Source organism: Sinocyclocheilus rhinocerous, unplaced genomic scaffold (genome assembly GCF_001515625.1).
Source record: "Sinocyclocheilus rhinocerous isolate Xijiao unplaced genomic scaffold, SAMN03320098_v1.1 scaffold142, whole genome shotgun sequence".
Lineage (NCBI taxonomy): Eukaryota > Metazoa > Chordata > Actinopteri > Cypriniformes > Cyprinidae > Sinocyclocheilus > Sinocyclocheilus rhinocerous.
The window spans coordinates 1,359,965-1,375,553 of NW_015644380.1; the positions used below are offsets into that span (position 1 = coordinate 1,359,965).

Sequence of the window (15,589 nt, forward strand, 5' to 3'; positions counted from 1 at the left end):
ATCGTCATTCCTGTCTTAATCAGTTTTTGGTGCATTTTTCACTAAAAACTGATTCAACCCAATTTTTTGTCAAAGATTTGTAATTGGAGAATGTTTTACCTAACACTGTTTTCTATTTTAATATTAAAAAATGTATATTTAAAAATATACTACACTGATCCCTTTTTACATTGAGTATTTAAACAGTGTTTGTATATGATTTCTGATTGTCAATGTGTTTTTGTCCAAACATTCCCATTACGTCTTCATCTTAGTCACGATTATTTCTTGGTTAAACGGATTTAATCTTAACAATGCCATCTCCTTTGTTCAGTGTTGTGTGAGATGTGTTGAACTGTAGTAATATTGTTCAATATTTGTTAGTCCCCATTTTTACAAAGACTTATGTTGGCTTATGCTCAGTTTTAATACAGCATGTTCTTTATATGAACTCAGGATACAAATGATGGACAATGAACCATTTACCCCATATGACCAATACTGTACGTGCTATCCAATATTTTCTGATAAACATGTTCAGCTATCAATTATAATCACATTATATGAGAATCTGAACAGTAGGCGTGTATTGAGTTATCTTGTCAGAGCAGTAGATGTGTTGCGTAAAAGAAATGTGTATAACGTAAAAGAATGGAAAAAGTTATACATTTACAAACAGTAGCTGTGCTCTATATTTTTAAGGTGTTTGTTTTGTATTCATTGTTGTTGGTATAAGGTATTGCTGCTTTTATCTGCTCTTTTTCTAGAAATATTTCTATTTTTATGTTGTTCTTAACTTATCTAATGTGCCTTAAAGGAAAGTTGTTATACAGGCTGTTACTGTCTACTTCAGCAATAACAACAACATCTGACGTCCTCCTAACAGGAAAGAACTGGCTTTACTGATGCTAAAATGCTGTGACATTCAACTAGTACATGCATTAAAAGTGAATTAAACATCTCAGAAACATTTCTTGGCTTACACTGTGTTTTTATTAGGACTAAAAAGCATGTAGACATGTTCTACATGACTGATGTTTTATGTAAGATATTTACAAAGCATTTCTATTAGGTCAAGTTAGCTTTTGAGTCTAAAAACTTATTTATTTGATGAATAAATAAATCTATAACGTTGCATAGGTGACTGTCTTCTAGCCCAAAATACACATAGAGCACAATAATCAGGTCTGAAGATCAGACTTGATCTCATTATAACAAAATCAACTCAAAACATTCCTGCCTTCTTTTTAAGGTCGTTCTGACGCCATTTAGGCAGCCGCTGGAAATTGTCACGGGTGCAGCCGAAGAGATTCTCAAATTCTGCATCAGTCAAATATTCCTGAAATAAAGATAGTGTAGGAAAACAAATTGACCAGATAACAACCTTCAAAATATATTTTGAGCTCTGACTTTGTCAGACCAACTCAAAACTATGGAAGCTTTTTACACATTTCTGTGTAAAACAATTCTGACATTTAGTCTCTATGTATTCTCGCAATTCTGTCTATATCTCACAGTTTCACATTTTTTCCTCACAATTCTGAGAAAAAATATTTTTTATATCACAATTCTGACTTTTATATAAACTCAACTGGGAGAAAAAGAGTCAGATTTGTGAGATCAAAAGTTAAAAAAAAAAAAGTCTCAAAAGTTTGAGATTGTATCTTTCAATTCTGAGAGAACAGTCAGAATTGTGAAAAAAAATTCAGAACTGTGAGCTGTAAATTAGCTATAAATTGAGTCACAATTACCTTTTTTATTTTTTATCCCATTGCAGAAAGAGACTGCCATACTAAAGGTCTCAGTACCCACCTCTCGTTTTTCAGGGTCCACTCCTTGAGGCCGCTGATTAGGTGTTTTAACTAGCTGCTCAGAATGTAGCATCCCAGAAGGCTTTGCTCTGCTGGGAGACTGGTCTACATATGCACTGGAGATGGAGGAGGACATCCTCTGACTATGGGACTTTATATTTCCCGGGCCTCCAGGAGCGCTGTAGCTCCCTCCACCTCCTCCTGTCTTCTTATTCAGGTTTGTGTTGTTGAGATTCTACAGGAAATGAGGTTGACATGTTTAGATCTGCGCACAGGTGTGTAGGTCATATAGATATCTAAAAGTAATTTGATCATTTGATCAAATAAGATGAATCAATTTAAATGCATCAGGACAAGCATTTGATCAGTATGGTGAAAGCTTTTTTACCACAGTGATTTGCGAAATATCACCCAGCTTGCTTTTCATCTCCTCATATGAAAGGCCTCCCTAGAATATAGAGTGAAACTGAAAAAGTGTCTCTCGGGTAACATTAAGTATTATGTGGTGTGATGGTGGACAAAATGTCAACATGAAATGGCACTCATAACCAGCTTTATATTTGAAAATTCAATGAGAAAAAAAGTGAAAAATGGCCGTGGTCTCAATATGAGAGGCTGAATGTGAAATCAGTTTCCATTTGTTTAACCTCAATTTTTTTTCGTGGTAATTAATATTGAAGCTTGTTTCCACCACAGGATAAAAAAAAAAAGGTATTGCAAGATGAAAAGTCAGAATTGAGATAAACTCACAATTGTGAGATTTAAACTCGGAATTATTGCAGAATTCTGATTTCATATCTCACAATTCTGACTTTATATCTCTAAATTCTGAGATATAAGTTCAGAATTGTGAGAAAAAAGTCTGAAATGAAACTTGCAATTACCTTTTTTTTAAAATTTATATTATTATTATATTATTGAGAAGGAATTGGCTAATTTAAACTTAATGAATAGCCTGTGTGACCAAAAGCTGCATCAGAGGCAGATTATTACATTTTCATGAAGAATCACATGATTGTAAAGTGCTTTGGGTGTACAACAATACACAATAAAGCGCTATATAAATGCATCATTCAAATGCATCATTCATACATTCATTCATTCAATGAAGAATCATGCAAAATAAGATCAGGAAAATGTGTTAAATTATAAATGGTGAGGATGTATTATTAGATGAGAATCAACAAACGATTATGAGGATTGAACTTCTCAAGATTCAGTTAGTGAATTTCTGCTGTGCATTATTGCCCGCTGTTGGACAGTTTCAGCCTGTTTGACTCACGCTCCACTTATGAGCATCCCAGGCATTAAACCAGCCGGTGAAGGTGGGCGGCTCATAGCCTTGTTTAACAGTGCTGACCGGTGTCCCAGGGTCCCGTCCGGCTGGGTGGGTTTTAAGATATTCCACTGCACTGCTATAGGACTCCTGAGTCTCGTACTGGTTGGCTGAGTTGCCAATCCAAAGGAAAATCTGAAGGAGGAGGAAGAAGAGGGGTTTAGGAGATTGACATGTAAGTAAGAGCAGGAGCTTTCTAACTTTTTGATGCCACAGAGAGACCCCCAATTTGGGGAATTCTAATTCATTTTCCTGGTCACCAGTTTTAAAACCCGCTGGGTTTGAGTAACTTAATACGCAAACAACCAGCAGTTTGAGTTATTTTTCTCTGCATATTTTGCATAATCCAGAACGACACCGCCATTTCACAGCAGCCTCATGCAAAAGAAGCCGACAGCATGACCTCATGCAACCCACCTCCTCCCAGGTGTCTAGAAGCATGACATCATCCTCATCCAGGTCATCCTGAGTGAAGTCAGCCACCTCTGTCACAAGGAATCGGCCCGTCTGATTGGAGCATTCAAACAGACGAGGTTCGTGAGGTGCCACTTCTTTCTCCAGTCTGGTGGAGACACAGAGGAAGTCAGTGGAAATGATTGACTGTCCTCCAGAGTTGAACTATGAGCTCATTTTTATCTGTTTTTATAGTTGTACCGCTTGTCACTGGCATATGGAGCTTTCCCTCCCAAAGCCACCCAGAAGGCAGCTGGTTCCTGTCCTTCCATCACAACCTGCTTGTCCTGCTCAGAAAGCAAATCAGCTACGGCTTTCCCCATCTCCCTCTCGTCTCCACTGCAGCCCTGTGAGAAACAGAAACACACACACATAGAGAGAGAGATTTAAAAATATAAAGTATTTATTATGATTCATGAATTAATAAACTACTGGTTGAAAATATGGAATAATTAGGTTTTTTTTTTTTTTTTGAAAGAAGTCTCTTATGATCATTTATGCTGATTTGGTGTTCAAGAAACATTTCTTATTATTATTATCAATGTTGAAAACAGGTTTTCGACATGATGCACTACAACAGTTTCATTTATCCTTTATTATTAATAATTAAGCATATATAATAATAATAATTTAGCACCAACTCAGCATATTAGAATGATTTCCAAAGGATCATGTTACTCTGAAGACTGGAGTAATGACTGCTAAAAATTCAGCTTTGCTGTCACAGGAATAAATTAGATTATTTTAAACTGTAATAATATTTCATAATAATATCATTGCTTTTACTGTATCAAATTTGATCAAATAAATGCGGCCTTTATGATCATAAGAGACTTTGTTTTAAAAACATTTTTTGACACTTTTTGGCCAGTAGTGTATATTTATTATAACACATTTTAGCCAGAGTATAATTGTTGCGTTTTTGCTTTTTTTAATGTTACACATTTAGGTTTTAGTGTATATTTATTCAGTTCAAACAACTGTATTTATTTATTTCAATCATTTAAATTATTAGTTATAGATTTAATTTTTATATTTAATGAATTAGTGTAAATTTATATATATTTATACTTGCCTTGCCATACCACAGGAAGACATTCTGATGAGTTTTGAGCAGAAAGACATCATTGGTGTTGAGAGAGGAGGCTCTGGTGGGCACCTCTGTTGCTTTGGTGTTCATCTCATGTGTCCCTCTGACCTGGAAGAGTCTGGCACCAGGATCAGGGTTCACAACACCCGGTCTGCCTGTCCCACCCTAAGAAACAATCAATATGTCAATGAAAAGCAAGAAATCATACTAATATATTCTATGGCTGAGTGTGTAAGTAAATAAATAAATAAATATTTGGTTACCTGAAGGTGCTAAATAAGTCAGATCATAAAATAATTTACAATTTAGAGTTCTATGTTCCATAGGAATGAAGGGACAATCACCTCAAAAATTATGAGCCCGCCCTTAAAGATGGCCAGGAAGTGTCTGGGCTCTTTTCCCATGACCACTCTGACCTGTGTTGGGGCTCCATTGTATTTGTTATCCAAATTCACCGCCTGATAAGCGCATGCCGTCACCTCATCCTGTGTAGCATGGCGACCCTGGGGAACACATTTCATGTCATAGGATCTCCAATGTGTTCATCCAGAGTATAACACTTTTCTGCTCAATACAAGTTAATTTAATCTGTGTAGAGTTCAAATGTCAGAAATGTTGCGTTGGTTATTTTGTACTGTAGCTATATAATATATTTTATATACAGTGGCCCCACTTTTGTCACACTTAAATGAATGTCATTATATAACAAATATTAAATATGTGGGGTCACACATTACAAGTAATACGCGTTACGTAATTAGATTACTTTTTTCATGTAAATAGTAAAGTAATGCATTACATGATTAATGCAAATATACAACAACATTTCTGATTTACTTTTTCAAAAAGTAACGCAAGTTACTTTGATTTCCTCTCCTGTCTCCATGTTGATAGAAATTGGGAGTGAGGTGCAGAGGCTGAGGCACTTCCTTTAGCCTGAGACTTATTAATTTCACTTTTGATGTGAAAGGGCCTTTATGGTTGCCAAAAATATAACTTTTGAGTTTTATTGTTATTAAAAAACAAATAAGCAAGTCCAGTCCAGGTATATACAGGTGCATCTCAATAAATTAGAATGCCGTGAAAAAGTTCATTTCAGTAATTCAACTCAAATTGTGAAACTCGTGTATTGGAGATAAGAGTATGCATGTAAAGCTCCTCACCTGCCACATGTAGAGGATGTACTGTGGTTTGTTGGCTCTGTTGTAGGTGTACAGCACTAGATAACAGTCTCCTCCATAGAACTGTCCATATGTGCTTGGGTTCACCTCCTTCAGTTCAAGATTCTCAATGCGCCAAACCTGAACACAAAACAGAGCAGATATTTGTCTGTTATGATGTGGTAACTTTTGAGTTCAGTATTACTATTTTATCATACCTGAATATGTCCTGAGGCATCGTCCACCATCCGCTCCTGAGCAGCCAGCTTTGGCTGAGCGTGAAGCTCCATGACGTCAAACTTCACCTGATCCACTTTAGCTGCAGTAACAGGTGAGCATACAATCACCACACTGACACAATCAAATATGACGCATATATAACATGACAATGCTGAAACATCCACACTCTCAGATGAGAAATAATGCTGATGAATCACCTATCTTTCCGACGGAGTGGGTCTTTCCCAGTCCTTGAGTTTGACCTTTTTCTTTCCAGGACTTGAAGAGATGTTTAAACATGGCAGACTCTCCTCCTTCACTCATAACCTCCACTTTAGTGTCGGACGGGTAGTTCTTTGCTTTTATAAAGCCCTGAGGGATAAATATTTGTGTGCACCAATTATGACACAATAGAAAAGTGATTTTAAATAAATATACTACTTTGCCGAATAATACTTTGCGAACACAGACACTTACAACCGCCCGACTCAGTGCTGAGCGTCTCTCTTCATCTGATGCTGCCTTTCCTTTCCAGACCAGTACTGAGCTGCCACCTTGATCTAAAATATAGCAATCCTGCAAACAAAACATACATCAAAACATAATCCACAGACTGTTGTGCACCATATAAGAATACTGGGGCATCTTTTGGTAGACATTATGTGTCTCACCGAGGAACTCAGCAAATCCTGGGTCAGTGGACTGGTAGCCACTTCCTGTACCAACAGCTGACCACTGGCATCAGACACACTGAGAATAAAAGAAGGCTAATCAAGAACATTTCATTAGATGTTAGTTCTGAATTATCAATTATCAACTTCATCATTAGAAACATCAAATAATCATGAAAGCATGATAGATAGATAGATAGATAGATAGATAGATAGATAGAATGATAAAACAATAGAAAGAACAATAGGTAGTATGATAGACAGACAGACAGCTAGAGAGACAGACAGACAGACAGACAATAAACAAAACAATAGATAGAACTATAGGCAGGCAGGCAGACAGGCAGACAGAGACAGAGACAGAGACAGACAGACAGACAGACAGACAGACGATAGATAGATAGATAGATAGATAGATAGATAGATAGATAAAATGATAAAACAATAGAAAGAACAATAGGTAGTATGATAGACAGACAGACAGCTAGAGAGACAGACAGACAGACAGACAATAAACAAAAATAAAACAATAGATAGAACTATAGATAGACAGGCAGGCAGGCAGGCAGGCAGGCAGACAGACAGACAGAGACAGACAGACATAGATAGATAGATAGATAGATAGATAGATAGTGTAATCTTGAACAAGACTGTTAAATGTCAAACAGATTACAGTGTTCATACTGGTACAGTTTGACGATGGAGGTCTGGTTTTGGTCTGGTTTGTCATCAGGGATTGACTCTTTCAGGTGTCCAGTCCTCTGACCCAAAACAGATATTATGATTTTCATCAGCTCAGGAGAGGCTTCCTCCTGCCCACCCTCGATCACACCAATCTGAGCCCGGCCTCCACGCTCTCGGTCCCTGATGTCCTGAGCCAGCAGAACGGCCTACGAAAGACAGGAGAGGACAGAAACACAATAGAAATCGATACATCATTTTATTATATATCCAGCAGTGTCTTCCCCCATTTTTTTCAATTACCTTCAATTTTTCTTGTCTGTTGCTTTGAGGTCCATTCCATTGTATTAACGCTTTTCCCAAGTCCAGCAGGAATATGTCCCCTACATTAAAACTGCTCCAGGAAACCTCCACCTGCAGAAAGACACACACACACACACACACACACACACACGCACAGCCCGCTGAAATTCACTCAAAAAGCACTAGGTAAAAATCAGACATTACTGTCCTGTTCAGTCTTGAGAGTAGTCCTGAATAATTTGTGGGGTCTACAATATTTAACTTCCCATTTCTTCAAGAACCCAGGCCATGTAATAGAGAAACATCAGAGGACATGAGGACATCTCAATAAATTAGAATGTCGTGGAAAAGTTCATTTATTTCAGTAATTCAACTCAAATTGTGAAACTCGTGTATTAAATAAATTCAATGCACACAGACTGAAGTAGTTTAAGTCTTTGTATATATATATATAGTATTTTTATTATCAGGAATGTCAACTAGAATAATATTATTAAATTATTAATATGAATATTAATTATTAATATATTAATATTGAATGTAAAAAATGTGATTTTTTTTTATATTCAATTTTATATTTATATAAAGTCAATTTTAATAATTTGCTTTGGCTTCACTTTAGTAACAACATAAAAGCCAATTCTTTACTTTTTTAAACAATGCTGATTTTATAACATTATACTACTATATTACAAAACTATAATATAATAATACTACTAATATTATTAGTTTTTTCCTCACATTAAATATATACAGTAGTTGCATTTATCACTGCCACCAATCTGCAGTTAGCAATGAAAATTAATGACGTCCGTTCGCTTTGTTGTTGCAAATAACTGTCATTGTGAACAACCATTTACTTTGAAGAAGGTGTGGCTCATGAATATTAATTAGGGCCAGTGACTCTATGCTCCTGTAAGATTTGCAAGTGATTATCAACTATTTAATATTCATGAGCTCAGCCTTCACTATAGTAGTATTGTGATTTGAGGTGTCTGGTGCAGTAGTTCACCTCTCTTGCAGTCACATGTTTCGTTCCTTTGACGTGGAGCAGGCGCTGCATGTTATACATGTTGGTCTCCACATGTGTGAATCCCGATCCCACACCGCCTTTTTTATATCTACAGGAAACAGGAAAGTGTAGACATAATCAAACCGTCATGGAATTGGTAGGTGCAAGCCTAAATGTTTTTCTTTCACTCACATGAGGCCATTCTTGAAGTAGCTTTTGAATTTAGCTGATTCACATCCCTGGACCTCTCGGTGTTGAACCGGACTGCCGCCGAGATACTCGTCCAGTTGGGTCACATAGATGGCTGCCGCTCCCTGCTCGTCCTGAGACGATGTGTTGCCTATCCAGTAGTGGATGTCAGTGGATTGTGTGGTGCTATTGCTCACCTGAATGACACAGGTCAAAATGCATGAAGACAGACATACCCATACATGTGCCGAAGAACATGGGTATCATAATTAATAATAATTTAATAATTATATAAATATTTATAATGATATATTTGATTTATATTAATATTTCATAATATTGAAAAATTTAAATCTATTTTTAATAATATATATTTTTTAATAAATCAAGAAAAATCACCACAGATTATCATTGGATAAAGAGCAGCATTAAAAAATTCCATAATGTTAACTTCCTTTATGCACCAAAGGACAAATGAGTCATTTATTGTCATCTGGAGCAGTTCGGAAGTGTTCAGTTATAGTAAGTCTTTCTAAAAGCACTATTTAAAATGACCTGAAGAGTATCTTTGTGAATGAGATTGAATACCAGATTACTTACATTAAGAATAATGTAGCAGTCACCTTCAAAAAAATTTCCATATGCCTGCTCTGGGACAGGGACCATTTTCATTTTCTAAAGAAACATAAAACAGAATATTACAATAATATGATATAACATATTGTAATATGTATAATATATATTATAAGAAATATTAAATCTGACTCTTAAAAAGGAGCCTAATGGGAGAAAACGGCAGTGATTTCTTACACTGATGGTCCAGATCTGCAGGCCGGGTTTTCGCTGGATGTTTTTTAACACATCCTGGGCTTCTGTCATTCTGCTAGATTCTGAGAAGAAATCTCAACGCTCAAACGATCTGAATTAAACACAAATCCACAGCATAATGCATCACGACTGACAATAAAACTTCAGGTATATTGGATCACATTTTGACACTGAGAATCAAAAATTTACCTGAATTCATGCTTGTATTATAAAGTACAATATGAAGAAATTATTTCATTTTGCAGGAAAATATTGGACTATATTAAAAATGTAACACTTACTGTACGAACACATTCTATATAACATAATAAAAATGCTAAAAAAGTGCATATTAGTATGACGTGTTTCACTACAGTGTCACATTTCAGTTTTTAATTAAATGTTATGACAGATCTTTGCAAATGTGAAATATCAGTATGAAATCTTTTGTACAAAAAAAATAGATTTTTTAAAAAGGTGCTCCATCACTCATAACACTGAGTGACTGAGAACAGATGGTTTATGAAAGGATGATGAAGAGGATATGTGGAAATGTTGCTTCCTCAGAGAATCTGTAGCACTAATAAACAAGCCGCCCAGTACCATGGCAACAAATGGATTTCACCTTCAAGAATCTGCTCAGTAAACACAAAAACTACTTAGCAACAGAAATGTGCATCAAAAAGCTCGTTTAAAACAGGTCACTATTCACATTACAAATTATGTGGAAATATTTCACAACTCTGGAGTCATATGATGGCCAAAACCTCTTTCAGATGTTTCATCATCTGTGTCCAGCAGACAACTTTGCTTCAGATTCCGTTCAAAAAGCAGATTCAGACAAGCTGTGAAGCTTATCGGGACAAATAGCCTGCAAATAAGTAGCCGAGTGCAAACAAACAACAACAACACATCAGCAACCAAGTCCTCTCTCATAAAACTCAATGTTAACTGTGAAAAGAAACGCTGACCTTTCATAATCACGGTGCAGCTGTTGCTAAGAAACTGGGGCGCGTGAATATTGACTGAAATATTGTTGAGGGTGGAGCATGAACACACAAATATCACACAGAACGATCTTAGTAGCATGTAGAAGACAGCATCCCAAATAAAAAAATATATAGTAGTAAAAAATCGACTAATATTCACCCTAAACAAACAGAAATAGGGAATCAGAAAATGGTATTTAGTGAGAAAATAGACTAAACTAAAGCACAGCTGTATGCTGGTCATATTAATTAGAAGCCTCATTAGCATTTAATTTCTCGCGTGATCGTGTTACATAAATAACATTCATCCGACTGCTCTCTGACAAACAGCTCATTAGAAAAAGCACTATCTACTGTACAAGCACTCCATATTTAATAGTTTTGTGTGCTTTCTGTCCTAAATGACATTTTTTTCTGTCTATTGACAAAGCTTTTTAAACAATTGCCAACACAGGCTTTTCCATAAATCCTAATCAATGACATGGATTAGTCTCATATTTCCCAGTGTGAGTTTAAAGATGAAGGATCTTTTGATTCGTTACAACAAATTCATACATTTCTGCTCCAAATAATATTGTATCTGGAATACAACTGAGTGAAATTTCCATCAACGAGTCATTATGCAAATGTGCTTGTATTGCAAAGAAGTAAAATATACATCAAGATCAGATGTGAATCTCATATACAATTGTATATGGGTTTTGTGGTTATAAGTAAAAGTCATAATAATAATGTAAACTTGATTATCTAACATACCCTTCAAGGACTGTATATGAATCATGATAAGTCATAGTTTAAATAAGTTTTTTTTTCTTACCTGTACGCCTCACACAGAGTCAGCGTAGTAATGTATTAATGAGTTATGACAAATCTCTATGAGTGCTTTCCTCTCCCTCTGTACATTGTTAATGTGTGCTGATCAGGGAAGGGCTCGTCTCTGTCCAGCCCTACAGGTGAGAACACACCTTAATACCCACACAAGACTTTATATGGAAAAGAACAGGAGCTCCCTTTGACCTTTTACATACATAACCCTACATAAATAAACCTTTAGAAACAACAATTGAAGTCTAAAATTATACATGTTTGTCTGTTCTGTAATTCCAAAATTATCCTATAAGAAAATCAATCAATACATTTCAGAACTAGAAGAGTTTTATTTATGGTTTTGCAAAAAATGCCAAACAAAAGAAAATAATACTTTTATTTAGCAAAGACACATTCATTAAAAGTGACAGTAAAGACTTTTATAATGTTACAAAAGTTACATTTATTTATTATTATTATTAATAATAAAACTATTATTTATTAATAATAAATAATTATATTTATTATTTATAAATCTATTTATACAGTTTTTAACGTTCTATTCATCAAAGAATCCTGAAAAAAAAAATGTATCGTAGTTTCCACAAAAATATTAGGCAGCACAACTGTTTTCACCACTGATAATAATATGAAAAGTTTTTTGAGCAGCAAATCAGCATATTAGAATGATTTCTGAAGGATCGTGTGACACTGAAGACTGCTGAAATTCATCTCTGCCATCACAGGAATAAATGGAATTTTAAAATATATTAAAATAGAAAACAGTTATTTAGTAAATTGTCATGACATTTCACAATATTACTCTTTTACAGATCAAATAAATGCAGCCTTGATAAGAATAAAAGACATCTTTAAAAAACATTAATACATTTTACCAACCTCCAATTTTTGAATGGAAAGAACAAGCTTGGTTGAAACATGTTGAGACCAGAGGGACTTAAAGAACAATTCAGCCAAATTAACATTATATCACAACTTACTCTTCCTTATGTTGTTTCAAACTGGAATGGCTTTCTTCCATGTGTTTTACAGAATAACCTGGTCAGTGGCCACTGTTTTCAATATAATGAAAGTTAATATAAAGTAGAGACTATCCAGAATGACAAGAGGACCATAAACGTAATTTACATAAAGATATATTCCAAGTCCTCTTTACGTTTTTCTGAATAGTCGATCATTTCAATAAATCACTATATTCTGGAGTGAATGATTCAGCTGCAGCAGTTAAAGCAGCTGTATGTGCATTTTTTACCTTGAAATGTCACTTTTAAAATCATTCTGATGGACTTCAAATAAGGCAAAGGGCTTCCGCTTCTTTTCTGCATACAGTTGCTTTAACAGCTCACTGAATGGGAAGATTATCAATGAATAATAACTTAAATTTTTGGTATCTATCATATGATTTAGAATATAGTGCATGATATGGACTACTTTTATGAAGCTTTTTTATTGAAGCTTGAAAGCACATGAAAAAAGGGACCAGGACATTATTGATATTTTCTAATTTTGTGTTTCACAGAAGAAAGAACGGCATACGTGTTTGGAACAACGTTAGAGTGAGTAAATAGTAACTGAGAGTTCATATTTGGGTGAACTAACCTTTTACATGAAGTAGGAATCTCCTTCATTGTCACATATTCTCTCAGTTATATAAAACAAGCTTGTCTAAAGTTGTTGGAGGTCAGAGAGACTCGTGCGTCTCTCTCCTGCTCTGGATTCCCCTCACATCAGCTTTGCATCTCAGCTCTTTCACGCTCAGATCACAAGGAACGCTTCAGACGAGAACGCCATGCAGACACTCAGGAGAGCCAAAGAGAAGAGACAGTGATTAATCTCTTCCACTCCAGCAGATGGGGAGACTGAGCGAACGAATCCCCTGCGAGAGGCTCTTGGACAGATATCAGAGGCTTCCTATGGCAAACGGCCCATCAGCCGCTAACAGATAAAGATAAGTAAGCGGCAAAATGGTGCTTCATTAAGGTTTAGAGGCTTCACCTTAATTGCAGGCCAGAATGCCATTCTGAGGGAGATGGAAAGAGGTGGGCGAACAAACTCTCAAAGTATTGTGTGCGCAGAAAAGCATAACATCACAAGAATAAAAGTGAAAAGGCATTTATAACAAGGAACAAAAACAACTTTTTTTCTGGAGTAATAACAGTTTTACTGATTAACAAGATCTTTCTATATATCCACATGTATGTCTATCTGTCTATATACATATGTCTGTTAATATATCTACTTACTTACCTATCTATACGTCTTTCCATCTGTTTGACTATACATCTCTATCTATTCTGTCTGTCTCTCTATTATACATATCTATTCATCCATTCATCAGTCTACATACCTATTTATACATATAAATCTAGCTCTCTACTTACCTATCTATGTCTTTCTGTCTATCCATCCATCCTTCCATCTATCAGTCTACCTACCTACCTATCTATACAGTATGTCTATCTACCTTTTATACAGTATCTATCCATCTATGTCCCTGTCTATCCTGCTATCCATTTGTCTGTCTTTCTATCGGTCTATCCATCCACCTTCAATCTATCATCTGCTGGTTAAATATCATGACAATATCAGCAGTGATTATAAATAATGCATTTAGAATTTACTTGCAATCATGTAATATATGGCTATTTTTTTATGTAATCAGTAAATATTTACATTATTTTTTCCTGATTTTCCACCTCTAACTACAAAATCAAAATAAGTCTGTTTTTTTCCTTCATTTCCACCCTTTCAAGGGTCTTTTGAAACAGAATTAGACTATTTCCAGTTTAAAATTAGCTGCTTTTTCTCTCTCCTCAATGTCAGGACATGCAAATTCAAACAATAAAGGCATTTGATTCGAGTCAGTGTGAGTTCTGAGGCATTAGAGTTCTAATGTGAAGAAACTCAATGACACTGGTTAGGGAAACAGGGTTTGGGCAAAACTAATTATGTTTGTCCCAATGTCATTTAGCTGCTGGTTAGGTAATCAGTGTTTATAAAGCAACACTTGTCCAATGCAATATGCTGGTGGAACAGTAAAGACTTCATTTTACTGCATTACTCAAATAAGCATTTAACACTGCATAATAAGCAACCTCTAGGATTTAAGAGTATTTTCCTCGCTGTAACAGCATAAAACTGTGTACAGCACACATGCAGACATCACGCACGCACACACACATTCATGACAATAGTAAAGCAAACAGATATGACTCATTTCCAGAGAAGCATGCCAACATAACCGAGCTCATATTCAGCTGTTGCTTTCATTCACCGTCCCAGAGACACCTTAGGCAAACATTTCTCTGACAGCACCCAAATTCAAAATGTAATTTTATACTCTCACAAACACACAGCGCTGTTTTCATCTCCAAGAAGCAAAACACACAATCCATAAAGCTCAAGGTCATGTGATTCACAGAGGCTCCTAAGTACCATATTTGGATATTCTGAAGTTAATCATTGAGATCATGAATTTCTAACAGCACAAATACAGCAGAAAATGTTTTGTAACCTAATCAAATGTTGATTGGTTTTACGTAAGTCAGAGAAATTATTTAATGACTAAATCAATCTGATTACATTAAGTTACACCAACAAAAGAGTCAGGTCAGGTCAAACTATTTTACTTATCACTTTTACAGTATAAACTGAGACATGAAATATTAAATATTTGTGAAATAATGCAAAAACCATCTTACCTTTCTCAGAGTCCAAGGTCAACAGATACAGTAATTTAACAATGTATAAATGCACAACTGACCGCCACCACATATATTTCCATAGCTAAAAAAAATAAATTATCTGCTTTTTTCCTAAGCTTTAACACCAAAAATGACTATTTACTGTCACAGGTGGCCTTTCAGTTGCTGCTCTGTAAGTGAACCGCTTAAAGTTCGTGGTAAATCATGCAGCAAACTAACCGAGCGCTCAGAGTTTGCTCATTAACTATATTTCACACAGCCCACATTTCTGTGCACTCCATTCTTTATATATAAAAAAATCTTGTTGAGGAGAACCAAGCATATTTAAAATCATTGTACTGTAAAGGTCCTGTACAA

The 15,589-nt window shown here is 35.4% G+C and overlaps 1 protein-coding gene across 3 annotated transcripts; it reads right to left on the bottom strand.

Moving 5' to 3' along the window:
• Window positions 1-943: 943 nt before the first annotated feature.
• Window positions 944-15,589, bottom strand: vill (villin-like). 3 transcript variants are annotated; one of them, XM_016576026.1, is made up of 20 exons: window positions 15,230-15,589; window positions 9,715-9,823; window positions 9,505-9,579; window positions 8,908-9,101; window positions 8,716-8,824; window positions 7,704-7,814; window positions 7,404-7,609; window positions 6,720-6,798; window positions 6,526-6,624; window positions 6,267-6,420; window positions 6,048-6,148; window positions 5,833-5,970; window positions 5,014-5,172; window positions 4,655-4,834; window positions 3,781-3,926; window positions 3,544-3,688; window positions 3,073-3,261; window positions 2,179-2,238; window positions 1,792-2,025; window positions 944-1,318 (listed from the first exon to the last, which is right to left on the bottom strand). In XM_016576026.1, the coding sequence occupies exons 2-20, from the start codon at window positions 9,781-9,783 to the stop codon at window positions 1,205-1,207; spliced, it is 2,562 nt and encodes an 853-aa protein (XP_016431512.1). In that variant the 5' UTR covers window positions 9,784-9,823; window positions 15,230-15,589; the 3' UTR covers window positions 944-1,204. The 3 variants fall into 3 exon arrangements, with proteins under 3 accessions (XP_016431512.1, XP_016431511.1, XP_016431510.1); XM_016576025.1 differs by lacking the exon at window positions 15,230-15,589 and adding an exon at window positions 11,518-11,624 and having other exon boundaries at window positions 9,715-9,794; XM_016576024.1 differs by lacking the exon at window positions 15,230-15,589 and adding an exon at window positions 11,518-11,624.

What these genes read in the sequence shown, in the direction of transcription:
- vill (XM_016576026.1), bottom strand. Translation starts at nt 9,783, where the DNA reads ATGACAGAAGCCCAGGATGTGTTAAAAAACATCCAGCGAAAACCCGGC. An exon ending in AGGATTTGCTGAGTTCCTCG is followed by an intron (nt 6,625 to 6,719) that starts GTGAGACACATA and finishes TTTTGTTTGCAG; the next exon opens with GATTGCTATATTTTAGATCA. An exon ending in GGGATGCTCATAAGTGGAGC is followed by an intron (nt 2,239 to 3,072) that starts GTGAGTCAAACA and finishes TCTATATTCTAG; the next exon opens with GGAGGCCTTTCATATGAGGA.